The 27,407-nt window shown below is 34.8% G+C and overlaps 3 protein-coding genes across 3 annotated transcripts; all 3 read left to right on the top strand.

The window, feature by feature from the left end:
* Window positions 1–1,009: 1,009 nt before the first annotated feature.
* Window positions 1,010–11,502, top strand: LOC115978987 (mitochondrial fission protein ELM1). The gene is made up of 10 exons (XM_031100929.1): window positions 1,010–1,493; window positions 1,594–1,814; window positions 2,231–2,327; window positions 3,949–4,098; window positions 4,229–4,355; window positions 8,765–8,877; window positions 8,985–9,048; window positions 9,130–9,223; window positions 9,351–9,459; window positions 11,035–11,502. The coding sequence occupies exons 1-10, from the start codon at window positions 1,272–1,274 to the stop codon at window positions 11,134–11,136; spliced, it is 1,299 nt and encodes a 432-aa protein (XP_030956789.1). The 5' UTR covers window positions 1,010–1,271; the 3' UTR covers window positions 11,137–11,502.
* A 2,059-nt stretch (window positions 11,503–13,561) lies between these two features.
* On the top strand, window positions 13,562–14,873 carry LOC115985363 (casparian strip membrane protein 3-like). The gene is made up of 3 exons (XM_031108335.1): window positions 13,562–13,872; window positions 14,301–14,424; window positions 14,560–14,873. Exons 1-3 carry the CDS (start codon window positions 13,562–13,564, stop codon window positions 14,773–14,775), a joined length of 651 nt encoding a protein of 216 aa, XP_030964195.1. The 3' UTR covers window positions 14,776–14,873.
* A 3,769-nt stretch (window positions 14,874–18,642) lies between these two features.
* Window positions 18,643–25,649, top strand: LOC115978979 (OVARIAN TUMOR DOMAIN-containing deubiquitinating enzyme 6). Its single transcript, XM_031100918.1, has 10 exons — window positions 18,643–18,886; window positions 19,311–19,354; window positions 19,453–20,397; window positions 20,821–20,982; window positions 22,853–22,930; window positions 23,416–23,494; window positions 23,600–23,745; window positions 24,008–24,073; window positions 24,173–24,347; window positions 25,077–25,649. The coding sequence occupies exons 3-10, from the start codon at window positions 19,690–19,692 to the stop codon at window positions 25,283–25,285; spliced, it is 1,623 nt and encodes a 540-aa protein (XP_030956778.1). The 5' UTR covers window positions 18,643–18,886; window positions 19,311–19,354; window positions 19,453–19,689; the 3' UTR covers window positions 25,286–25,649.
* The last annotated feature ends 1,758 nt before the right edge of the window (window positions 25,650–27,407 follow it).

Raw genomic sequence — 27,407 nt, 5'->3', positions numbered from 1 at the left:
GAAACTTTTGCTCATCTTTTTTATTTATCTTTGTTATTTTGGATAGAAAGTAGTTATGATGCATGGATGCTTCATTTGGGGTGTTATACCAATTTCATATCTGTGTCATAACGATGTTCTAATTGTCATATCATGTTATGATTTTTCAAAAATTGCTCATTTGAAGTGCTATACCAATTTCATATCCATGTCATAACGATGTCCTAATTATCATATCATGTTATGATTTTTCAAAAATTGCTCGTGTCGCCATATTATATCCATGTCCATGCATCATAGTAAGTAGCATGGAAAAATAGAAAATCGTTAATAAAACTCTACATTTCACCTAGGGATTGTTTAACTTATAAATCAATTTGATAACTATTGATCAAAAAATGTAAAGAAAGTTCCATTAAGAGAGATAAAAATTCACTTAACATGAGGAAGTGCAAAAAAAAAGTCTTCTATTCTGAAAATCAAATTTGGGTTATTGCGTGAAACACTAAATTTTATCAATGATTTTTTTTTTTTTTTTTTTTTTTGGAGCATAATAGAGATAGATGGAAGCTTTAAATTGAAACGGTTTCATAAGTTTGTAAGTTTGTGAATTTAATTGATACAACTAAAAGCTTGCAACTCGCATAGAAATATGGTATAAACACTAGATATTCTATTTGTAATTTCCCTGAATTTTAATAAATTATTATTATACTTTTTATCTTTGGAAAAAAAAAAAAAAAAAAAAAAACTCGGTTTTACACCTTGTCATCCTTGCATGTCATTTAATTATTATTATTAGTATTATTTAATTATTTAATTATAATAATTATTAATTTAAATATAATTATTTAATTATAATAATTATTTTAGATATGAGTTTTTAAAAAAAATGATAATTGAAGCCAGACAAAGTTTTATTAGTAAATTATTATTGTTTTTTAAAGTTATAGAAGTATAACAAGATTTTTTATAATAAAAATAAAGTACAACAAAATATTAAAAGAAAAAAAAAACCAACAAAAAAAAACAAAACAAAACAAAAACAAAAACAAAAAGGAGGAGGAAAGCTCTCAACTTTTCGTGGAACCGATTTGCTGCGTTAACTTTCCTTTCCAAAATCTTCTATACACAGCAAAACCGACTCCAAAATTAGTCTTCAAATTAATTAAAAAAAATAAAGTTAAAACCCAAAATTCCAGTTAGATCAACTGCTGTACAGGACTTCCAATTTCAATTCAATTCCTTCACTCAACTCCTCTCTCTCTCTCTCTTCACTTGTGAAATCCTCGATGTTGTTAGGGCTTGATTCCAAACAAGTCAAGCCAATCCGGCTTCCGGAGCCGCCGAGTCCCCACTTCGGCGGCGGCGGCGGCGTTCCCGACATCTTCGAAACCGGCTTCTCCGGCGCCATCAGGCGCGCCGTCATCATCGGTAACGGCTTCCCCGCCGCCGAGAATCAGTGCTTGGGCTTGGTCCGCGCCTTAGGCCTCGCCGATAACCACCTCTTCTACGTAACTCCCTCTCTCTCTCTCTCTCTCTCTTAAATTGTATAACTGTATAATTTTGCTATAAATTTCGCATCTTTAAATATATATTGATATGAATGTGCAGCGTGTAACTAGGCCTAGAGGGGGAGTAAATGAGTGGCTGCACTGGCTGCCGGTTTCGCTTCACAAGAAGTTAGTTTATTTGATTAGTTTGCTGACGGCTTCCCTGTCCCGGTCCAACAAACTCGCGCCTTTGCCTTTGGAAAATGGGGCTGTAGGCTTGGCGTCTGTTTTAGAAGCCGATGTGCACCAGATTGTCACCATTGCTCGCCAGTCCTATGACAAGTACTTTCTTTTTATTTTTCTCTTACTGTTTATTTAACTTGCCTAGTTAGTTGTTGTTGTTTTTGTTGTTCATTGGAGAAACGATAACCAGAAAATGAATAAACTTTGTTGCAGTTTGAATTTATATAGCTGGGCTGAAATGTGATGTCTTGCACTGTTACATTGAATTAGTGCGGATTTTTAAGAAAACCATGTTCAAAGTTTACGTTGTATTCCTCAATGTGTGTGACTATAAATGTTTATGGCAATTTCCTAGGAAAGTATGTTGTTAACACTGAAATTGAATTTTTATAAATGAATTTCAGCTCCTTGCGTTTTTAGATTCTGTACGTAGCCTTTGCGAGGTAGGAAATTGGTTAAGTTTTTGTAGCTCTACGCTGAATATGAGATTGATTTCATAATTATATCTTTTTCAGGGATGGGCCTTTGTTGGTGGTTGCTTCTGGCAGAGATACCATATCTATTGCAAGTTCCATCAAACGTTTAGCATCGCAGAATGTTTTTGTTGTTCAGGTTTGTGGATGGAACCTAATTTTTTTTTTTGTATTAGTTTGTGCTTAAGCAAAAAGCTGCTTCCTTGGACTTGTGTGGTTGAATACGTAGATGATTGAATGAATTTTATTTTATTTTTTGAGGGCCTTTTTTTTTTCATTTTATTAAGTGCTAGAGGCATTTGAACACCATTAAGAGAAAAAGTTAACTTTAGTTGCAAAATTGAATGTTTATTTCCTTTGGTTCCTAGTCCTGCTAACTTGGATGTAGAAGGACATGGACTCTTGAAGTACTTGTTGGCAGCAAGGTGCCCCCTAGGCCCCTTTTGGTCACAGAGGAGTGTATTGTTTCCTATTCTGAGCTTTCCAGGAAAATTTGAACAAAAAATTTCATTTTTTTTTCTTCTACATTATTTCCTTCTCATTCCCTCCTATTTGGTTCAAGAGTCTTTATATTGCTATTAATAATTTTTAGCTTTTTGGGTAGTGGTAGTAAGTTCATTTTACATGCCATCAATATGGTTTAGTTTTTTCTTTTTTTGATAGGTTCCATCAGTATAGTTTAGTTGATGGAAGCTAACTTTATACTCTTCTTGAACCAATGTTGGTCAAAACATGAGATGCACTAAAACGCCAAGGCCTCCTAGAGCCTTTGCACAGAGTGCAAGCATGTGCTTTATTTAATTTTTACAAGTTTTTTTCTTGATCGTTGTACTTTTGTTTCATGATTTGTGCCCCCATAGTACATCCCCAATGTACTCGGCTTGGCACTTTTTCTATTATTAATAATATTCTTACGTTACTTATCAAAAAAAAAAAAAAAAATTTTACAAGTTTGTCCTCGAGAGAAAGGAAGGGTATCCCTTGCAGTTGTTCATGCCCGATTGAAGTATAGAACATATTTTTTTTTAAATGATATAGTAAATTCAAAACCAATTATTAATGGACAATATGCCTATCAAGTGATCAGTTTAATTATATAAAATATAAATATTGCACTTTATAGATTTCTCTTAAAATCTCTTATGTTCTACAAAAATAAACAAATATGATATTTGATAGCCATTGATCAAAATGGAGTACATGGTTGAGTGAAAGACCAAAAAGTACTAGAATGGTAAGTAGTGACTCAATTGATATTTTGAATGTCTTCTTCTAGAATTTGTTATGAGGGATTGAGGGGCCGGCTTTCATGTAACACCATAAAACTGGTCTCTACATAGCAAATACAAGGTCCATATCAATAGCATTAAGATGTAATGATTAAATTTAATAGGTTTAAAAAAAGAAATGCACTTTTTTGCACTTTGCACTTATTGAAAAAGTTCAAAAAAGCTTGCTTTTCTGAAGGTTCTTCTTTAGGCGCAAAAAGAACTTGAGGCTTGGCACTTTGTGTTTTGAGCTTTAAGCATGCTTTTACCAATACTGTTCTAAAATACTTTTTAGCATATATAGGTTCTTTAGTAGCCTAATGTTCAATGTCTTCTTCTGCTGTAGCCTGACATTCACTCTTAGTTTGATGGAATATTTGTGTTTCTGTGCTAATTGTTGTGGGCATGGAGTTCACTTTTGAATGCTTAAATATTTTTGATGTGATATTTAGACCTCTGATGTTGTTCTTGATTTTGGCTTTTGTTTTGCAGATACAACATCCAAGGTCAAACTTGAATAGGTTTGATTTGGTGATTACCCCTCATCATGATTATTATCCTTTGACTCCTCATGCACAGGAGCAGGTTCCTCGGTTTCTTCGTAGTTGGATAACTCCACGTGAACCTCCTGACAGGCATGTGGTATGTATCATGACTATGCATTGTGTGCAAAAGTTTATTTTATTTGAGAAACTTTGGTCTTGATTTAATATTAGCCTCATCTATTTCTGGGTTGTTACTGTTAGTCTATGCTAAGAACTTTTGGATTCAGGTTCTCACTGTGGGAGCTCTGCATCAAATAGATTCTGCTGCTCTTCGTAGTGCAGCTAGCGCATGGCATGATGAATTTGCACCTCTTCCAAAGCCCCTTCTAGTGGTCAACATCGGAGGACCCACACGTAATTTTCATAGCATACTCAGTCCTTTAATGTTTGATACTTTGTTGTACCTAACTGGCTATTTGTCTTTGAATGTTGTATGCTCAATTTTATGTGTATTTCAACATCAGCTTCATTTGTGTGAGATTAATCTCCTTTATGTATATGTGCATCTACTTTTATTTTTGTCAATTCTACATCTGCACTGTCATGCATACCTATTTGACATAGGACTCTTTGCTTTGAAATACATATTTACCTGTAGGATTTAGCCTTTTCAAATAGAAATTTCACTATCGGCCATTTATTTTTTTTGATAAGTAATAAGGATTTATTGATATCAAAAAGAGAGAGACACCCAAGTACACAAGAAGTATACAAGGGTGAACATATCAAATACAAAAATTACATAAATCAAGAAAATCCAAAATTGAAGAAAAAGGATGGTTTCTCCACACTGAGAACCGATCCAATAAGGTTCTGAAAAAAAAGAAGCTTGAGATCAGGCATAGAGCACTCATTATCTTCAAAACACCTACTATTTCTTTCCTTCCAAATACACCACATCAAACAATGAGGAACAACCATCCATATGTCTCCATTGCAATGGCGACCAAAATGACCTTGCCAGCAAGCAAAAAGCTCAACAACAGATATTGGCATAACCCAACAAACTCCAAATAAACCAAACAACCGGACAATGAAGGAATAGATGGTCAACAATTTCACTATTACACTTGCATATATAACACCAATCCAAAATGCAAACCTTTCTTTTCCTTAAATTGTCAATTGTCAGACATTTCCCCAAGGCAGCGGTCCAAATAAAGAAAGCCACTCTAGAGGGAAACTTCTGCTTCCAAATGCTTTTCCAAGGGAAAAACTGTTCACTGTGGCCAACTAGAAGATGGTAGTACGCATTAACCGTAAACCCCTTACTCTTACAAGGTAGCCAACATCTCTTGTCCTCCCCAATCCCCCTTACAGGAGTGCTATATATGGTATTTATGAAGCTCCAGTCCAATTCCTGATTATGAACATCCCTACAAAAATGTATTTCCCAATGAAGGACTCCATTGGAGTACCTTATTAAATTAGCCACACTTGCCTCTTTGTTTCGACAAATCCCATATAATTCAGGATAGCAGTCAGCAAGAGGAGATGTTCCACACCATCTATCTAGCCAAAACCGCTCTTTTGATCCATCTCCAATTTCATACAGAAAAAACCGAGATAAAGAGGGCCACCCCCTTCCAATATTTTTCCACAAACTAACTCCATATGGACCAGAGAAAGAGCTAGAACACCAATCACCCCAATCACAACCATACTTCGCCTCTATCAATGCCATAGAGCATCACTTTCTTGCCCAACTCTCCATAACTACTTCCCTAATAAAGCTACATTGAAGGTTTTCGGGTTCCTAATCCCCAAACCACCTAAAGAGAGAGGAGTTCAAACCGTAGACCAATTAACAAGATGAAATTTGGGCTCATCCCCTAGGCCACCCCATAGAAAGTCCCTTTGAAGTCTTGCAATTCGGTTGGCCACTGAAGCAAGAATAGGGAATAAAGAAAGAAAATAAGTAGGAAGGTTTGAGAGAGTGCTTTTAATTAAAGTAACTCTACCTCCCTTGGATAATTATAACTTTTTCCAACCTGCTAATTTTCTTTCCATCTTCTCAAGAATTGGATTCCAAATTGTCTTGTCCTTGAATTTTGCCCCCAAAGGAAGAGCTAAATATTTCATTGGAAAAGACCCTTGCTTACAGCCTAAGACAACCACCAAAAGTTCAAAGTTATGAACTGCCCCCACAGCCACCAATTCAGACTTACCCAAATTTACCTTCAAACTTGACACAACCTCAAACCAAATGAGCACCATACGGAGAATCGGCATTTGATCAATATTAGCATCACAAAAAATTAGAGTATCACCAGCGAAAAGGAGATGGGAAACCACCAAAGATCTTCCTGCAGAATCACCTACATGAAAACCTGACAAACGACCTTCATGGACAGCCTTATCCAACATTCTACCAATGACTTCCATAACCAACACAAATAACAAAGGGGACAAAGGATCACCTTGCCGCAACCCCCTTGAACTCCGAAAAAACCCATGGGGGAGAACCATTAATAAGGATAGAAAAACGAACCGTTGATAAACAAAATGAAATCCATCGCCTCCACTTATCAAAAAAGCCACAACGCTTAAGCAAGTGGGAAAGAAATCCCCAATTCACATGATCAAAGGCTTTCTCTATGTCCAATTTACATAACAACCCTGGCTGACTAGACTTCAATCTGCTATCAAGACATTCATTAGCAATAAGGATGGAATCAAGAATCTGCCTATTTAGAACAAAGGCATTCTGAGGTGCTGAAATGATATCTCCTAAAACCATGCGAAGTCGAATAGCCAAAACTTTAGCAAGTATTTTATAAACCCCCCCAACAAGGCTAATAGGCCGAAAGTCCTTTACTTCCACTGTAGCAGCTTTTTTAGGGATGAGAGCAATGAAAGTTGCATTCAAGCTTTTTTCAAACTGACCTGTAACATGGAAATGGTGGAACACAGCCATGATATCTGATTTGAGAATCCCCCAACAAGCTTGAAAGAATGCCATCAGAAAACCGTCTGCAGGTGATTTATCCCCATTAAACTCCTTGATGACTTCATAAATCTTAGTTTCCTCAAAAAGTCTCTCTAACCAATCCACATTATCCCCTGAAATCCTTCAAAAATCCAACACATCCGAGAAAGGTCGCTGCTCTTGCTGCTCAGAGTATAAATTCATGTAGAAATGTTCAATATGATCAGCAATCCTATCCTAGTTGGAAGACAAAGCCCCATCAATCATAAGATTTTCAATACAATTATTTCTTCTATTAGAATTGGCCATCCTATGAAAAAACCTCGTATTGGAGTCACCCTCCTTTAAGTACAACACTCCTAACTTTTGCCTCCAGCTAATCTCCTCTAACAAGGTTGTCTTCTCAAGATCAACGCGAAAGGATGTTTTTTCCAATTTTTCCTCCTTCGAAAGAGGTTGATTGTCCTCTTTTACTTCCAAAGCATCAACTTACTCCATAATTGCTGTTTCTTGGTTGAGATGTTGCCAAAATCTGTTTCGTTTCACTGCTTTGGATCCGTTTTTAGAGCAATCAACTTCTTGGCAAGAATGTAACTAGGAGTCCCTGGAAAGTGGTAATTCTCCCACCAGGACCTCACCTTGTCTCAAAACCCCTTCGCCTTCAACCACATATTCTCAAAACGAAAAGGAATTCGCCCTCTTAGATGACTCCCACTCTCCAAAAGAATTGGGAAGTGATCAGATAACACTCTAGGAAGCCTTTTTTGGGAGAAATGTGTGAAATATTCTGCCAAAACCGGAGAGAAGAGAAACTGATCTGTTCTAGAAGCTGAGGTAGAGTTAGACCATATGTAAAGACCTCCCTCCAAAGGATTTTCTATTAGCCCATGAAGAGATATAAAATCTGAAAAATCATACATGCAGTGAGTAAATCTTCCCGCCCCTAACCTCTCCGATGGGAAACGGATAACATTAAAATCACCTCCCAAACACCATGGCAAATTCCACCAACTGTTCAAGCCTGCCAATTCCTCCCACATAAATTGACGCTCCCTATTCAAATTTGGACCATAGATGCCTGTGAAAGCCCACTCAAATTGGTCATTGATGTTTTTGAACCTACAAGAAATCGAAAAATGCCCCACTACTTCCGCTTATCTTTTCAACCACCCTTATGTCCCACATGAGCAGAATTCCACCAGAAGCACCCACTACTTCCTCTTATCTTTGGTAGTAATTTTATTCAGGTAGAGTCGGTTAATCCTTAGAATGCCCTCTAGGATGGCTGTTGAATCATTCTTCCACTTGTTTTCTAATATTAGAAACATTGTCTGTTTATTTGAGATGGGATTGTCTTTTGCTAATGAGTGTTGGCAAGTTATATGCATCCATGTACTTTTCAAGAGTATCAACATCAAGGATGTTATTTTTTATGGGACTAGAGATTTTTATGAGACAATTGAATATATATAGTGAATACTAGGGCTGGTGTGACTTAGAGCAGTTTGTGTGATAATGTGTACAGATTATGAACATAATGAAAAGTTTTTTAGCCATCAGGGGCTTCTTGGTATTCCGTTCAATTTTGTTATCTGTTTCTCACGACCTAAATTGACTAGAATTGTCATTAATGACCTGTCGCTGTAAGCACATTTGTGCCAAATAAATATTAGTGTCAAGTCTGTCTTTCTTGAGCTTGGGATCACTGTTTGATTCTTTTGATAATTGGAATAATGTTCTCTATTTTCGGTTTTTATTATTGTCACTTCTCACCATGTTTTAAGTATATGAGATATGATGTTTATACGTTTATTCATCCCAATCACTTATATAGGCCACTGTCGTTATGGTGCTGACCTCGCAAAGCAGTTAACAGCTTATTTGCTCAGTGTTCTTCAAAGCTGTGGGAGTGTCAGAATATCTTTCTCAGATAGGACTCCTGAAAAGGTGCTCCCCGCAGACATCAAGTTTCTGATAAATATTTTATATTGAGTAGCACTCTTTATTCCCTTTACATTCATAGGTATCTAACATTTTTTGATTGGTATCAATAGGTATCTAACATTGTTGCAAAGGAACTTGGAAATAATCCAAAAGTTTACATCTGGGATGGTGAGGGTAAGTATTAATTTGAAATTCAATTTTATGAAGAATAGGTGATTAAACCTGGGTTTACGTATGGCTTTCTTCTTTCTTCAGAACCAAATCCGAATATGGGGCATCTAGCTTGGGCTGATGCATTTGTTGTCACAGCAGATTCAGTTAGTTTGATAAGTGAAGCTTGCAGCACTGGGTAAGCTTTTGAAGGCTTACCTCTATTATTGATTCTTAGAACATATTGATTTACTTTTTGGTTTCAAATATATAGAGCTAGATAGATAGATAGTCAACACATAAATATTTCCAATTATGTTTTGCAGGAAACCTGTATATTTAATGGGAGCTGAGCGTTGTACGTGGAAATTATCAGAATTCCATAAATCCTTGAGTGAAAGGGGAGTGGTTCGGCCATTTACAGGATCTGAGGATGTAAGTGAAAATCTTTTCTACTTCTTTAACCCTATGGATATTAGGATCAAGAATATTGTAGATGATTTCCCTTCTTTAGATTGTCATACATTCTCACTGAAGTGCATGGGTTAATTTCGGTGGGGTTGGGGTGGCTAATCATTACCAATTTGCTTTCTTAAGCGTAAAGAATCCCCAAATATTTGCAAGCTGTATCCAATAGAGCCAAGGTTGTGCTGTTCTGTTGCTGGTGGCAATTTTTCTTGCTTGTTTTCACCCCCACTCTCATTGAACAAGTTTCTGCTGATTGTTCCCACACCCCAGTAGCCAACTATCTTATGAACCATATGTAATTCACAAAGCATTACATTAGCATGAATAAACATGAATATGTATATTCATAAAGTAGCCTTTTGAATATACATCTTTCTTGCTTGTACTTATCAAAATATATATATATATATATCTATCTTGCTTATCAAAAAAAAAAAAAAGTTGCTTACAATTCCTCCTCAAGCATTTTTATTTCACAGCATTGAATAAATAAATAACTATCCATATGTTGCTCTATCAATTGCATGATAGTTCCTTTTTTGGTTGGTTACCCATGCACCTAATGAGTTTTGAACTCATGAGGCCACAACCTCACCCTTCACCTACACTAGTGAGAGGAGGAAGTGTCATTTGGGCCAGGGCTCATTGGCCTATCCACAGCATGATAGTTTCCTTAATTCCTTGTATGCTTCTGTTTTATGTACTTCAAATTAAAAAAAATTATGAAATATATCTAAATTAAATAAATACTTGATACCTGTTACCTTTACCGTCTGTAAAGGATAATTGTTGGTTCTAACACCGCAAAGGGGAAGTCATTCTGCCATTTAGGATAACCCTAACTCTTTGGGCCCTGATTTATCTTTAACTATGAAAATAAAGTCTTGATTTGGCACTTTGTGATGTTGTGCTTTATGTCAAAATTTGGATATAATAATTCTGTCTTTAGAAAATTATTTACTGTATTTTAAATGTTCCTTTATTTCCATTGAATCATTACTGTTATATTTTCATTTGGTGCTTCTTTTTAAACCCAACTTTAAATAGTGCCCCTGGGTCTTGGTTCAGTTGGTAGTTGGGGTGGGAGTGGCATTGGGGTTGGTCTTATGCTCAAACTTATCCACAGAGGTGCTGGCGCATAGAATCCAGGTCATAAAAAACTAAGTTGCCATCACATTGTTAGGCAGCATTTCACTTCTGTTTTCTCAATGACTTTTATATATATTAAGATATGTGATAGTCTCATTCCAGCTGGCTTAATGACCTGTTGGCTACAAGAATGATTTCTATTGTCTCCATATTTATTTTTTGTGCATTTTTTTTTTCCCTTTTGGAATTTGATAGAGAGGTTTTTCTGGCAACTCTCTTAGTGGTTGGGCTATTAAGTATTAATCACATCAATATTTTCTTCATGCTTAGTAAATGAAGGTGTTATTTGGTGAATTTTTATTTGACACTAATCATAAGTGAACAACTCGTTGGAATGAAATTTCTTTTTCCTTAAACCAATTATTACATATTGGTGCCTGTATTAATTTCCAGATTTCTGAGAGCTGGAGTTATCCTCCTCTTAATGACACTGCGGAAGCAGCTAGACGGGTGCATGAAGCGGTTGCTGAGCGTGGCTGGAGATTGCGGCCGTAGAAAACCTGTTAATAATTGTTGTTGTAAGCACATTGTCCAATTGTTTGCTTAAAAAGTTGTAGCCATTGAAAATTTAGTTTCTTCATTAGCACGTATAGGAACTACAGCTACAAATTCAAAGCCTTTTGAATATAATTCTTTCTCACCATGGAATTTTGAGGTATGTGGAATAAAGGTTTGCTGTATTATTTCGGCTTGTAAAAATAGGCAGAGGCACACAGGCATGTCTGTTGCAGCTCTACTAAAAGCCCTTTTGATGGGTGGTTTTGGTTAAGAAATATATTTAGTGCTGAAAATGTTTTTGTACATCAAATTGATTATGCAGTATCAAAATCTTTCCATATTTATTGAAATTGTCTTTGCTGAGGCTGATTTTCTTTTCTGCTTATGTTTTTCCATTTCTATTATAATGCTTGCTTGGATTAATTCATAACCTTATCTTGGATTACAAAAGGCAGAAGAAAACTAGGACATTCTTCTACCCATATCTGTAAATTAGAAATTTAATAGCTTCTTTTGCTCAGACAGAAGCTGCCTTATTGCAACAGGAACAAATGCACTCAAAATTAAAATCACACAACCTTGTAGCAGAAAACCAAATATCAGGAAAACCCCAAAAGATTTGAAATAAGGATCTATAAGAGCAGAATGCAAACTACAAGGCAACAGTTGCCTTCAAATGATAACTTGATGAAATCCCAGATCATGTGCAGACCGAACAGCATGTAGCACAGCAATAGCATGTAACTGGACAACATCAAGAAAAAATAATAGATTCCATAAAAGCAGCCTTAATCTGCCCCATCTCATCCTGGATCAAAATTCTCACTCCACCCTGATCCTTTGGTCTACACAAAATCACAGCAACATTAATTTTGTATGAAGGTTATCACCATTGACACAAGGTGCAATATTCCAGCTGAGCACGGAAGTCTTTATGCTTGAGAGACCTTATTAAAAATTTTTTAATGTTACATGCACAACAAATTTTATAAATTTTTCTACAATTTATTAAGATGACAGATTGTGATTAATTTAATATTATTTTTATTGACATCATTTTTTATTGTATACCAATCACAATCTTCTATCTCATTTGTTGTGAAAAATAATTTAAAATTGATTGTCATTAGTCTTATTGTTACCAAAAAAAAAATGTTCATGTTGATCCATAGTTTTTCATTTTTGTAACATCTATGCCCCTGTACAGCTTGTTGGTTAGCTGAAGTGATGTTGTTTCCTTTTTAATTCTTTTGCCATATTGTATTGGCAAGGGGAACCGTTGGAAGCACTGTATTCCACATAAAAACAATCAGAACGTAGCTGATGATGATGAGGATACCAACATAACAACAATCGAAACCAAGCCCATGATGTGATAGTCACGACAAATTGCCATTAATAATGATAACTGGAAGTTCAAAATTGTTGTCATTTATAGTTGTATTTATATTATTATAAGAAAAATATTATAAGTCAAGTTTATTAGAAAAGACTTGTAAACTGCTACAATGATGATTGTGATTGGTACGCTATATTTGTATATTCATGAGAAGCATTCTCAAAAAAAAAAAAAGTACAGTCCTTCCTTGCCTACCACAAATAAAGTTTTTTTTAGAAAAAATAATTAATTAATTATCCTTATCAATTATATATGCCTTCAGATGTTACAGAAAAGATAATTATTGCTTCACCTATCTAAATGTGAATTTTTTTTTCTTACAATGTTCTCACTTTCACATATTACATGTGATGTAAAAAAAGTGTGAACAGTGTTTGGACGTGAAATAATCAAAACTCTTTAAGAAATTAAAAAAAAAAAAAAAAAAGGGGGGGGAAAAGAAAGAAAGAAAATCTATGCTACCCAAACTAGCACTTATCCATTACAACTTAAACTACATTTATGTTAAAAAAAAAAAATCGCACCACTTTTGTTATTCATTGATTGAGCAAAATAATATTCAGGAAATCTACTGCAATATATAATGAGCAGTCACAAGATAGAGATTGCTATAAGCAAACTATTTCTAATAATAGAAAGGAAGGTGGTATCAAGCTTAATATGATTTAACTTGAAAATTTTGTAACACATGAACTATCTCAAAAAAGTGATTAATATGGCACATGAACAAAGATACATTTTACTTGTTTATTATTCCATACTTATTATAATAACTTCCATACATACCCTATTTGTGTTTGAAGTGGAGCAAGTGAGCTCTCATCAACAACTCCTCTGCTATTAAGCCTTACACAAGCACCTAACTTCCCACCATATTAAACACCCTAAACAAACTAACCCATTAACGAAGTCTCATTTCTTTCCACCCCTATATAAAACACACACAGTACTCTCCATTAATTGCATCTCAACCCAATCTTGCATAGTATCCTTCAAAGAAGATTTCCATATTTTACATATCTAATGGACTCAGACAGGAGTGGTGTTCTGACAGAGGTTTCTGTTCAAGAGCCAAAGGCCAATTCCAAAGGAAAAGCTGTTGCTGGGGCTGCTCCTCCTCCCCCTGTTGTAATTTCCTCAAAAGTTACTACTACTTCAAACCCAAAAGGAGGATGGAAAAGAGGCTTTGCCATTTTTGACCTTGTTTTAAGGCTTTGTGGCATTGCTGTTGCTTTAGCTGCCACTGCCATAATGGGAACTACTGAACAAACTCTTCCATTCTTCACACAGTTCTTCCAGTTCCAAGCTCAATATAATGATCTTCCAACTTTCACGTATGCTAGCTTCATATATTTTCTTAAACAATAATTCTATAGACACTATATTTTTCACAACCATTGAATGTCCTATTATGATTTATACATAATAAAAGTGATATTAGCGGGAACTTAGGTAAAAAATATGTTATTTAATTCTTAAACAAGTAATCATATTAACAGTTGTGAAAAAAGTTGTCTCTAGCATTTTTTATTTTAGTTTAGTTTTTAAAAACTAAATTTTGTCGCGAACATGTGCTTAGGTATTTGAACACATATGACAACTGCATTTATAAGTCAATTCGAAATTAGTAAAAGATATTAGAAGTCGTTGGACCATTCTTGCCGTGTCATTTTCCTTTTTTGATGTTAGTTTATACTACCATACTTTCTGTCATTTCCCTTTTTTGATGTTAGATTATACTAACTACCATTCATGCATGCAGGTTTTTTGTGATTGCAAATGCAATAGCTAGCGGATACCTTGTCCTCTCCTTGCCCTTCTCTATAGTCTGCATCGTTCGGCCACATTTAAGAGGACTAAGGATCCTCCTTATCGTCCTCGATACAGTAAGCTTGAGCTTGGACCACTATGACCATATACAATATAATCCTCATTCCTTTGTAGTTGTTGTTTATATATATATATATATATATATATATATCAGCATTTGACCAATTGATAACATTGTTCATATACTGCAGCTGATGATTGGCCTTGCCATGGCTGCAGCTGCCTCAGCTGCTTCCATTGCGGACTTAGCTCAGAATGGGAATTCAAACGCTAATTGGGCCCCTATTTGCCAGCAGTTCGATGACTTCTGCCAGAGTATCACTGAGGCTGTTCAGAGTTCCTTTGCCGTAGCAGTCATCTTCATTTTGCTGGTTGTTTTCTCCTCTTTGGCTCTGAGTAGAAACTGAGAGAGGCTAGACCATCATGGAGCTAGCTAAGTCTGTGTTTTGCTATGTACATAAGAAGTGTCAGATGTTCTACGTACCTTCCAACAACTTGTGGTGTGTGCAGTACTGGGCTTGTGTTGTGTTGTGTGTAGTCTAATTTCTTGAATTTCAAAGTAAGAAGAATTTGCTCTTTTAGTTTGTTTTCCTTACAAGCTTGTTTTTTGAGTGTTTCTGTGATGTATAATTAATGTATTGATCTTCATGTTTCTTTTGAAGTCCAAAACATTTGTTTTTTTTTTAAGCTTACCAAACGCAATAGCTCAAAATATCGATTATTCCAAAAGCTTTAAATTATCGAGCTCTGTTATGCTATATTAACCACTCATAATTCAATTTGTTTTTAAAACAAGTATATTCAAAGAAGAAATATTGTATAAACAAGGGGCCAATACCTCTCACCCATTTTTTTAATTATAAAAAATGAAGTAATTTATATATAATGCCTACACGTTCATATAGTTGGAGTGAAGAAGAGAGGGAAACTTGTCAGAATATACTAAAATTAATATATTTCAACAATCATCCTTTTGTCATTTTGTCTCCTCTCTCTATCCAAATTAACATGAGGACTATTGGGTAAGATTCAATTTGGTCTCTCAATTTTCAAAATCAAGGCAATTTCATCATTGAATCTCTTCTTCGTTAAATTTTTAACAACATTAATAGTTGAAATCAATTTGATTTGAACGTTTTACAGTTTTCATAAATAAGCTTGTAACATATGTCTTATTGTCACATCAATTAATTTTGTTAAAATTTAAACAAGGATATTCAATAATGAAATTAACTTGATTTTAAAAGTCAATGGACTAAAAGTCTTTTTGGGAACAATTTATTTAGTTGAAATTGAAATTTTTTTTACTAAAAGTACTGTAAATAAAAGTAAAAATTAGTTAAAATAATACAGTGCGACCTATAAATAGTATCAAAAAGTACAGTGAGACCTATAAATAGTATCAAAAATAAGCTGAATAATATCAAAAATAAATTAAATAGTAAAATAGTTTGAACTTTATTCAATAATTGGAGGACCAAATTAATAATTGAACTAAAAATAAAACAGTTTTGCAGGACTCACCACAACACAAAAGCACGATGGAGGATGTGAAAAATTGGTGAATCATTCCCTAACGAGAGACTTTTCCCCAAAAAAAAAAAAAGAAAAAAAAAAAGAAAAGAAAGAAAGAAGAATCTATTCATATTTGTGGTCCCTTCCAAAAAAGAACCTTTAACCTTTTATAAATTAACAAATCCCTAGAGGTTATGGTGCTATCGAGGAAAACATCATCAACCTCTTGTCTGGAAGTGTTGTGGCTACAATGGTGCATTGCACTGGTCTCAATAATTCCTATATTTTTCATTATAATTTGATTTTTATAACTTATTTGAAAAATGTAATAAATTAAACAAAATAGTACCATAATTGTAACAATTTGGTTTTGGTTTTGGTTACTTTTAAATAGGAGGTGTTTGGTTTTGGTTAGGGTTTCAATGTAGAGTGGATCAAAGTTTGGTTGGTTGGTGTAGTCACTTTTTGTCATCTTATGATTTGAAACTCGATTCCACCTACACAAACAGCCAATTGGTGCATGTAGCCCCTTCATTTGCTTTGTGTGCTCCTTTGGCTTAATAATTTAATAACAAGATTTTGGCATCCCTAGCTGTTACACCTCCCAAAAAGGCAAACCTAGCTTGACAAGACTAGATGTGATAATATTAATAGGGAATGATATCTCATACTTTTAGGTTAATTGTTAACAATCCATTTTAAGAAAGTAAATAATTTGTTAATAATTGCCTTAAGGGTATTGTTAACATTTTCCCTTTTAATAACCTCCAAAAATCTCTTTTTTGATGTTCTACTTTTAAATGCACTAGTATTCACTGTGCTAAAACACCCCAAATGCTATTTTAACACACTAAATATAAAAAAAGTAACCTCCATCCGGATTGCTATTTGCCAAAAATTTTAGCATTTGCTAAGCATATCTCACTATAGTCTATAGCAATACTATTCTTTTATTCTACCTCATCTTGTTATTATTTTTTTATTCATTTCTTCTCTCTTCACTTTTTTATTATTAATTTCTCCTTTCTTCTCTTTTTATTCTTTTATTTTATGTTATTTTAATATGTTGTGTGCTAGAATAGAAGATGTGATATAGAATGTATTGTTAAAAAGTGTGTTTAAATAGTAAAAGTAAGTTTTTGGTGTGATAAATTGGCATTTTTTTAAGCACACCAAATGGGGTAAAGAGATTGAGAAAGTTTTTTTTTTTAGAGATAATTACAGCATGATGCTAACTCCATAGCTTGAAACTCAAACTCTTTTACCCTAAACCTCCAAGTACTTTAAGAATCTACTTTCTCAAAGTGTTGTTAAAGTGTTCTCATAATGAGGCACTTCATGTTATTAAAGTGTTGTAAATAGTATGTGCTATAAATAGTGATGAGCCAAAGATATTCCATCCTATCTATATGGTAAGATTTGGATTTGGGGGCCTCTTTTTACCGGATATCATAAGCCATTCTTAATATAAATTAATTTATATAAATTTTCTCAAATCATGATGAATTTGAGATTTCATAATTTTTATCCAAGAAAAGCACTTATATTGTTATCAATTTTAAATAGCATCTTGTATTTAATGATTTTAAATCACCTTATTAATAAACCTTAATTCTTTATATATAATTTTTTACCAAAAAAAAAAAAAAAAACTTGTTGTGTTATACTTTATTCAACTCATTTTAACTGAAAGTTATAATTCAAACCATTTTTAAATACTTGGATTTCTCATAAGAGAGATCAATACAAGAGAAATGAGGACATATGGGTTAAAACTTAGGCATAATAGATTGAAATTCATAAAACTAATTTGTGTTTTTTTTTTTCCAAAAAATAATTAAATCTAATACAAGTATGTGTTTGAATTTAATTAAAGTAAACCAAGATTTTTTTTTTCTTCTCAAGAAAAAAGAAGCAGTAAGGAAGAGATTATATTAATCAGGAGCCAAAAGATGCAGAAGCCTAAAATAATCAACCAACCAGCATCATCAAAGACTCAAAAAAGGAAGAAGGTATACCATGATTCAAATATATCGTATATGTATCTTCTCTCTCAAAGCAGGTGAGTTCCACTAGAAAAAGTGAGACCACCTACTATGAAAGATAAGATACATATACTCGAAATAGGTAATATTTTTCCCAAGAATGGGGAGTGATGAGATGAGGTCCCAAGCCTATTATATCATGAGAAATACAAATGCATCATTTTGTGCTACAACTTGTGACGTGACAAGTTGTAATTGGTAGATGTGTGATGATGGATCATGTTGGAACACACTTCCATCACTTATAACTTATCATATAATGGATTGTGACACAAAATTATATATTTTTATATGTCTCTAGCATTTCTTGTTTATTATTCTGAACATAACATTAAAAAAAAAAAAAAAAAGTAGTATAGAGCGGGAGAGACTGACAAAAAAGAAGCAAGTAGTGACTAGTTCACACGCACGCCCATCCAATCACATATACATCACTATTGTTTCACCACTTCCCCCAATTTCTTTACTACCCACTTGTACACCTTTTCCTTTTTACCTGGAAAACCCCTCCACCCCCCTTCCACACGTGCAAATCACACGTGCCACTAACCGTCCTGGTTACGCCACGTGTACCCTCTCCTCTACTGGCCGTCGCTGCTGAATTCCACGTCACCACCTGCCCCTCCTCTCTCTCTCTCTCTCTCTCTCCTCCACCCACCATTAAAACGCGTCTCTCTCTCTCTAAAATACTCTCCTTTGCCCCTAAGTTTTCTCTCTCTCTCTCTCTCTCTTTATTTTCTTTCTCTCTTCTCTCTTAAAATCACTATTCGGTGCTTTCCTTTCCCTTTTCAAAAACCCTAACAAAGATTTTTCCCCCAAATCATAAAATCCGTTTCTTCTTCCCAATTCACACGAAACGTTTCGCGGCTTTTCTTTTGCAGATCTTTACACCATCATCATCGCTGGTCTTTGTTGTCTTCGAGGTTTTTTCATCTCTCTCTGTCTCTCTCTCTACCAGGTGAGCCGTCCTAACTCGATCCTGAGTCAACTCTAGGGTTTCCACGATCATCTTCTAATTCTGTTTACCCTTTTTGCTATCGTTTTCGTCTATTTGATCTTTGATCGCCTTTCTTGGCTCTTGATCTTTCATTTGATTAGACCAAAAAAAAAAAAGCTTTCAATTTTGTGTCTTTCTTGTTTATGTTCCTATTATAATGGAAAATTCGCTTTAAAATTAAGTTAAATAGTGGAATTAGCTGTACTATAGTGAACATTCCCATATTCTTGGTAGCAAATTTTTAATTTTGTTAATTTTATTAGGGATTTGGCAGAGAAAGCTATTAAATTTGTGTGTCTTTTTTTTTTTTTTTTTTTTTTTTTTTTTTTTTTTTTTTTTTTTTTTTTTTTTTGGGTTATTGGAAATGTGTGGTGTGAATTTGCAGCTAGAGCTTGTGTGTGAGGGCTAATCCTTGTGGTGGATAATCCGGTAAAATTCGACTACTTAAGAGGGTTAAAAATTGTTGTAAGTTTAAAGTAGTTGGAGGGTCTGGTCTGGGTCTCATGAGAATTGTCAGGGGAATGCAGAGATCGTTTGGCATTGGCGAGGAGCACAGCAGGACACTTGGCTGGAAGAATAAGTTATTCAGCCGTGGGATTGGCGTCGCAGCGCCCAAAGCTAGAACGCGTGACAAACCCATGACTTGGTTCTCAAGTCTCTAAAAGCTTCTGGGGGCTTTTGGGGTGTGTGCTTGCTTGTGTGTGAGAGTGTTCAGGAAGGGTCAGGACAGATAAAGAATTTATACGCGAATTTGAATATATAAAATGACTCGGATTTTGGTTCAGCGAGGTGGTTCTGCTTCGAATGCTGGTTCTTCTTCAAACCCGAATAGGAATTCTAATGCTTCCTTTCCTGGCTCTTCTTCAGCTCGGCCAGAGTCACAGCCTCAGCCTGCTCCTGCTCCTTTGAAAGATGAGGAAATTAGGGATGAGGTGCAAGAACAAGTTGTGGTGGAGGAGATCTTGGAGTTTTGTGGTACTAGTGACAATAAGTCAGCGAAAAGTGATGATCTTTCGATGGAAAGGGAAAGCTTTTGTAATGATCAGAATGAGGGGCTGAGTGATGAAAGTGCAGATAGTGAGAAAGCTGGCAGTGATGAAAGTATGGGTTTAGGAGAAGAGTTGATGAAAGGGATGGGAGGGCTGAGAATTTCAGAGAGGCTTGCAGTTGAAACGGAGGGTTCAAGTGGTAATTCTTCTGTGACAGTTTGTGGTAGTTCACATCCACCCCCTCCGCCTGTCCCACCTCCGAAACCTTCATTGGGAAACTCGACTTCTAGGAGATGTGTACCGGGAAATTCAAATGCAATGCGTATTGGATCATCCAGAAGAGCAGTTGCCTGGCCTGTTGTTTCAACAAGGACTTCACCCACTGGGTCACGGCCTAGTTCTCCCAGGTCTCATGGTGAAAGCGAGGGGTACAATAGCTCTGATGAGCAGAATCCTTGCAATGTTTCATCCTATGATGATAACGTAAGTTGAAGGTTTTATATTTACTATCAAGTAGACAAGTGTTGCATGTCTTTCCTCTTGTGGTTTGGACAATTTAAGTTCAAATAATAAAATTTGCCAGCCCCCACCTTATTTACAATGTTGAAGTTTGTAACTATTTTGAATTACAGAAGCCACCCCTATTCTGTGTAGAACGTTGAACTTTTCACTGTTTTATTGCCAAAATCTTTGCTACCTCTACATTTTATTTAGTTGTGTATCCTTCTATCTTGCCTAGGGAACTTGTTATTGCTAATTTTGTTTTTGTTTTGTTTCATTTATCTTTATTGCTGTGTCTTAATGTGAAGCTTAGCAGGTTGCATATTCTGTGTTGAAGTTGTAACCCTTCGATTTTTGGCTTAATCAGACACAGTATTGTAAATTTCCATATGCATCTTTTTTCAGGAAAGAGAACGGCAATTTGAGATTGATATTAGAAGAGCAAAAGGGTTTGAAGTTAAGAGAATGCTGGAGGATGGAAATTGTCTCTTCCGTGCTGTAGCAGATCAGGTTTATGGGGACTCAGAAGCGTATGATTTGATCAGACAAATGTGCATCGACTATATGGTAAGATAATTCTTATGTGCATTTTCTTCTTGTTAACATGTTTATGCACTGCTGAAGGTCTAATTGTAATAACTATGTGTTAGCTACATAGTAATTCATTAGATACTAATTGAAGCTGTTAATGTAATTATGTGCTTTACATATAATGATAAGAATTTGAAATATCTTAAAAGAATAAAGTTGGAAAAAAAAAAATGTCTTTATTGGGAGAAGACTTGATCAAACTTTGTAAGTAAACATTGGATAAAATATCATTGTTCCCTAAGCTGACCACTCTTCATTAGTAATTGGTGCTGCATGTGTTAATTGTACTTGTAGATAATTTATCAAATTTTGATTGGTTGACTGTCATATATTATGTAAGGGGGCATCTTGTCCTGCATTGCAATTTGCTGTTGATGAGTTGCAATAATTTATGTGTCCTGAAAGTGGAGGAAAAAAATTAGGGAATTAAATATTAAAAAAAAAAAAAAAAAGGAGAAAAAGAGTGGATTATGTTATCTTTGGTGCACCAAAAAAGAGTAAAGATATCAAGTAAGATAGCATGTTGGGAATGTAGGTAAGAGATTTTGAATGTTGGGAATGTAAAACAAATAATTTTTTGGGTAATGAATTGTATGTTGACATGTGTGTTAGTTGTAACGATTTTTGTGTGGACAATTATGGTATTTAAATTAAAAATGTAATAATAACATATAATCATGTCCATTATATTTAAGCAATTAATTAAATTCTATTGGCTTATAGGAGAAAAGTCAACAAGATTATATTTTTATTTTTTTATTTTTTATATTTACTTAAATTGGGTCATTATTCTACTATTGGTAAGTTTACACACGCACTTAGTGGGTTTTGAACCCACAACCTTACCCTCCACCCTTTTCTTTTGAAGTGATATGTCATTTGAGCTACAAATCTTTGGTCTAAATTGAGTCATCAACGAACCTATAACAAATATACTTTATTTATAATTTTAATATCATTAATTTGATGTGATGGTCCAACCTTGGTTGGGCCTCTAATCTTTAAACCTCACTTTTTTGACTGTTTGAGTGGTCCAGTATTTAAAACCACAATAATAGCCCTTGCATGTGCTGAACTACTGGATATCTTTCTGGGGATATTACTCCTTTCACCTTTTGGCAACTGATGTGCTTTCTTTGAATAACTAAATACTTTCCTAAAGTAGAAGTTCAATTTTTAACATAAACCTCACTTTTCCCGAAAAACTAAATGCAATTTGTCTCAAAGTTCATGGTACTTTTGGATAAAAACACAAAGTTCATTGGTTTTATGAGAAAGTACTATTGCTCATTAATTTCCACCTGGTTTGTAGTTACCTCCCCACCTATGGATAGGCAACCAATGGTGTTGCTTCTACTTTGCATTTTAAAACCACAATTATGACCAAATTATGGAATTCAGCCTAGGTTGTGGAAAAAAATTTCGTTGGTGTTATGTGAAAGTAGGGTTCTTTTAAATTTACTTTTGGATTCTTGTTGTCTATATCCACTGAGAAAATTATGTAAGTACTTGTATGTTGCAACATTCATATTAGTCAGACTATGTTTAGGATCATATTGTGGTTCTTAGGAAGGAATAAAGATTTGTTCAATTGTGGGTTGGTTAAAATTGGCACAAGTCATGCAAGTTTATTTCTGGTGCTTCAATTACCACAGCTGCCTTTTTATAGAAGGAAATAAAAAAACAAAAGAGGGAGGGGGACAGGGGGGGAATTGGGGCTTATTGTTAATTACAGATATTTTAGGTGCATGAGTGTTACTACCTGGGGAATTGGAGTTTCTGACTTCTGTAGATACTTTTTAACGCAAAGCATAGGGTAATACTTACCAGCTTTTACTTTATTCAGGAGCGGGAAAGAGATCACTTTTCTCAATTTATAACAGAAGGTTTTACATCTTATTGTAAGCGGAAGAGAAGAGACAAGGTATGCACTTTTGCAATTTAAGTAGTTGTTTATTTTTTTGATCTGTCAGTTTTAGAGCACAAGTTTTCAACATTTATAGGGTTTCCTCATCACATGTGACCATCCCGTTTTTCTCGTGCACCTTGAGTCTGTGTGTTATCTCTTATCATGTTCTGCTTTTGGTTTGGGTTAATCTTGTTGTCATTATATATCATGATGTTATGAATCTTGGAAGGGTGGTGTATAGCATATCATCAACAACCATGTGACCATTTTTTATAATTAATTATGCACTCAAGATGACAAGGTCAAGTTTGTAAGATTATTTATCTTTTAATGGTTAATTTCTGTTTCTAAAATGTTACATGGCAGTGACTCGGTCCTTATTTTAAATCATTGGTTATGATGGTCCACTAACCATCATGGCCTAGTTGTGTTCCAGGTCAATTTCTTGTCTTTTCCAATGACAATGTGAATATTTATACTCTTTTTATCATTGGTGGCAGGTCTATGGAAACAATATGGAGATCCAATCCTTATCTGAAATGTATAATCGGCCAATCCATATTTATTCCTATAGCACAGGTGATGCTCTGTTAATATGATTAATGATACTGACATTCTCCTGTGAACTTTCGCCATATGCATTGTTCTAGCATTTTTGCTGACTTAACTTACATATGAATGCAGAACCTATCAACATCTTTCATGGAAGCTATAACACGGACACACCTCCCATTCGGCTAAGTTATCATCATGGGAATCATTACAACTCTCTTGTTGACCCACGTCGTTTGACCATTGGTGCAGGACTTGGATTCAGCTGTCTTCGTGGGGTGCGTCTATGTGCTAGGCATTGTATTTGTCTAATATAACTTTATTTTTTCTTATCTTACTTGTTACTATATGCTGATGACATTCAGAATTTTATTTTGTGAATGAACAAATAAATAGAGAGAGAGAGCCATCATTTACTTGGTAATAACTATTAATTAGTGGAACAGCTGGAGAACTCAAAGAAGGGATACTTGTGCAAGCAATGTTGTTTCTTGATTGGTTGACTTACATATGGCAGTATGTTTGTGGTTGTCTCTGCAGAGAAATGTTGATAAGGATCAAGTCAAGGCTGCAATTAAGGCTCAACAGGACCAACAGATTGATAATGTAAGTTTCTTGATCATTAGCATTATGATCTACTAGAATGTTCAACAACATTATGCTAACAACATAATCTTAATTGCTTCCCAACTTTTCTATTGACAGGCACTTCTAGCTGAGGGTCGATTTTACTCTGACCTTGAGCTCACCGAGAAGGAAATTGAACGCATGGTGATGGAAGCCTCTCGGGCCGAGTATCTTGCAGATGACTCATACAAGCAGCAACTTGGCTGCAGAGAATCTTCTACCTCTGGTGCTGAACCATCATCTTCTGGAGCTAGTGAGTATATCTATCTATACCAGATGGACTTCACTTCCAATAAGTATATAAATTCTATGGCTTGTTAATAGCATTGGGACAATATGGAGTCCAAATGTACTAACCTAACTTTAGGGAAAATGATTTGATTTCTATTGTTTGCTTTAGGCCTTGAGGATAATTTGAGTGTTTAATTTCACTAAAAATCTCTAATGGTCCATTTGAATTGAGGCTAATTTCCAGCCAACTCAACTCTATTCCGCCCCCCCCCCCCCCCTTCTCAATCCAAAAGGGCCATAAGTTAAAACCAAGAAACCCACAAAAAGTTGGTAGGCAGTGCTGGATGTGGTAGATGTTGGGAAGATTTCTGTTTAGGAGGGGGTGTTAGTTGGGAGGTGTGGCCTCGGCAGTGTTGTGAGAGGTGGTGGTTGGAGTGGGAAGGGAGGAGGTGTTGGTATTGGCCTATAGCAGTTAGGTGATGGGAGGAGGAAAAGAGGCGGTGGTGAAGAAAGAGGAGGTGGTGGTGACAGCACAAAGAAGGGCAAGGGAGGTGATTGTAGTGGCATGGAGTGTGTGGTGAGGGAGGTGGGTTATGAAAATGTTTTTATTGACTAGTAATTTTTTGGTTGTACAAAACATCGGAAAACATAATATTTTTCTCACATAATTTCAGTGTTAAATCTCGGTGATTAACTTGAAGTAGACTGCCTTTCTAACTGAAGTGTGCCTTGTGAATAATTGGCTTGTCAGGCAGTGAGACCAAGGTGGAATGTGGAAGAGAGCGTGGTGTGCAGAATTATGTCCTTAGCAACAGCATGCAGACAGTTCTGTCAATGGGGTTCAGTTATCTGCAGATGATTGAGGCCTATAGCTTATTTGGGGAGGATGTTGATTCTATGGTCTGTTACTTGTTGGAAACTGGCAGCAGCGGCAGACGCAAAGGAAAGGCAACTGAATGAGTTTCCAAACCAAGACATGGGCTGCATGTGAATTTGACTTCAACATGCCGAAAATCGTAGCATTGGTTTAAGAAAAACCATTTCTATAAACAAAAGGCCTGTGAGCTCTATTAATGTCCTCTGAATTTAGTCAAATAAAATGTATCTACTAGTGTAATACTTATATAGAAGTCTAACTCCTATATGCAATTAAGTCATTAGTTTGAATAAGCCCTCTGAAATTAAAATGTCATAGACTAGTAGTGTGGTGATGGCAACAGTCAGGGCCACCATGGTCTCTGTGATAGTAATGCTGGCCGATTGATAGGTACAATATGTTAGATTAGGTTGATTTAATGATTGATCACCTTGAAGGCTTCGAGTATGGTTTTTATAACATCATTCGTTTCTAATTGTTCTACTCAAAATAAACTAATGAAAAATAAGTTACACCAGACGCACTAGAATTTTGAGGAAAGAAGCTTCTTGTGTGATGATCGGTTAGTTAAAACATAAGGTAAATTACAAGAATCTCCTTTCTATATTTCAGTTGAAATGATGCTCTTCCCACTCGGTTTTCTGTAGTGTTGTGTTATTTGTCTTTTAATATATTTTAGGACAATTACATAATAATTCTGAAATTTAAAATCCTAAGGTTTAGCTAAAAAAGTGGTGTTAGTTTAGTTAATCCACTAAAATAATGGGGTCAATTATAGTTGTAGTTTTAAATTACACTCTAATTTCATGTCCTAATTAGTTTTGTTAGATATTTATATAATCAAATGTTCGATACTACATCCTAATTTGAAGATTCTTTTGTAATATTCATCTTACCACAATGTCTAAATTAAAAAGTTGGTTGTGTGGATATAATACATATGTGGGAATTAATGTGTTAATTTTGACATAATAAAACTCAAAGAAAAACTAAAGATAGAATAGATATTATGCAATTGCAACAAATTGCAATGAACAAAATTAATCAATATCTACTCCGTAGTACGCCTGATTCAATTTGGATCTTAAATAGTAAATAGTAATCATTTTGTTTTTTATAAAACTTTGATTGAAAATTAAATCAAAGGAAAGAAAAGCGAGTATCATTTCTTATTTGATTCCTTTAATTCCATTAGAAAATCTTGTAGCGTTGAGAACCCATAAATGCGTGTTTGTGTTTTGATTGATAGAGAAATGTTGTAAAAACTAAGACAGTAAATGAAACCGTTTATAAATAACTCAGGCTCGGCTCGATAAAAAACTCATTAATGTTTGTTTGTTTATAAATAAACTAAGGTTGAGCCTTAGTTTTAGGCTTGTTTAGTAAACAAGCTGAGTCCAAGCAAAACTATTTGTTCATGAACAAGCTCTTGAGCTATAAGGTTCGATACAAAACAAGTCAAGTATAGACTCATTTATAGGCTTAATACGTGCTTTTTAAATAAACTCATTAGTCATATCTTAACAATAAAATGTCTCATATTGAACCATTACCCTTTACCTTCATTTTTCACTTCCCTCTAAATTGATTAAGCACCACTTTAAACTTTAGTTACATTTAAAAAAAAAATTTATAAGTGGGTCACATATGGTCCTTCCTTATCCATTATCTAATGTAAAGTTATAAAACATGTTAATCTTTTTTCATTCACAATAGTTACAAACAAGTCTTTTCTAGTTCTTTATCATCTAATGTAGATGTAAAAATTATATTTTAAACAATTGATGAAGCTATAGACAATAAAGGATGAATGGATGGATTTAATTTTGTAAATTTGTAATTTGAACCATGGCTAATCATAGGTTAGACTAGAAGCATGATGAAATGAGTATGCTATTTTCTTATTTTTGTTTACTTGATTTTGGGAGATTTAAGCATTTGATAGGATAATTTTGTTGGATCTCAAGCTCAAAAGCTTGATCTGAGCTTGAGTTTGAGCTTGATATTAAGCTCGAGCTTGGCTTGACTAATGAATTAAGCCAAACCAAGCTAAGCTCAAGTTTAAGCTTTTTGGCTTTCCCACAAGCTCAAGCTCAAACAATATTTTAGGCTTGTCTTAAACTCAAGCCAAGCTTGAACATGCACTACTCAGCAAAGTTCGACTCGTCTACAACCCTAGTAAAAACCATAGATGTGTGATTGTGT

Source organism: Quercus lobata, chromosome 1 (assembly GCF_001633185.2).
Source record: "Quercus lobata isolate SW786 chromosome 1, ValleyOak3.0 Primary Assembly, whole genome shotgun sequence".
Lineage (NCBI taxonomy): Eukaryota > Viridiplantae > Streptophyta > Magnoliopsida > Fagales > Fagaceae > Quercus > Quercus lobata.
The sequence above is the reverse complement of the archived record's forward strand: the minus strand, read 5'-3'. Positions and strand labels throughout refer to the sequence as shown.

Bases quoted from the DNA above. Each gene is read 5' to 3' on its own strand.
- LOC115978987 (XM_031100929.1), top strand. From the start codon at position 1,272: ATGTTGTTAGGGCTTGATTCCAAACAAGTCAAGCCAATCCGGCTTCCG. The intron at 1,815-2,230 runs GTACTTTCTTTT...TATCTTTTTCAG, and splicing joins GCTCGCCAGTCCTATGACAA to GGATGGGCCTTTGTTGGTGG. The intron at 4,099-4,228 runs GTATGTATCATG...TTTTGGATTCAG, and splicing joins AACCTCCTGACAGGCATGTG to GTTCTCACTGTGGGAGCTCT.
- LOC115985363 (XM_031108335.1), top strand. From the start codon at position 13,562: ATGGACTCAGACAGGAGTGGTGTTCTGACAGAGGTTTCTGTTCAAGAG. The intron at 13,873-14,300 runs GTATGCTAGCTT...TCATGCATGCAG, and splicing joins AATGATCTTCCAACTTTCAC to GTTTTTTGTGATTGCAAATG. The intron at 14,425-14,559 runs GTAAGCTTGAGC...CATATACTGCAG, and splicing joins TCCTTATCGTCCTCGATACA to CTGATGATTGGCCTTGCCAT.
- LOC115978979 (XM_031100918.1), top strand. From the start codon at position 19,690: ATGACTCGGATTTTGGTTCAGCGAGGTGGTTCTGCTTCGAATGCTGGT. The intron at 20,983-22,852 runs GTAAGATAATTC...TACTTTATTCAG, and splicing joins AAATGTGCATCGACTATATG to GAGCGGGAAAGAGATCACTT. The intron at 23,746-24,007 runs GTGCGTCTATGT...TTGTCTCTGCAG, and splicing joins GATTCAGCTGTCTTCGTGGG to AGAAATGTTGATAAGGATCA.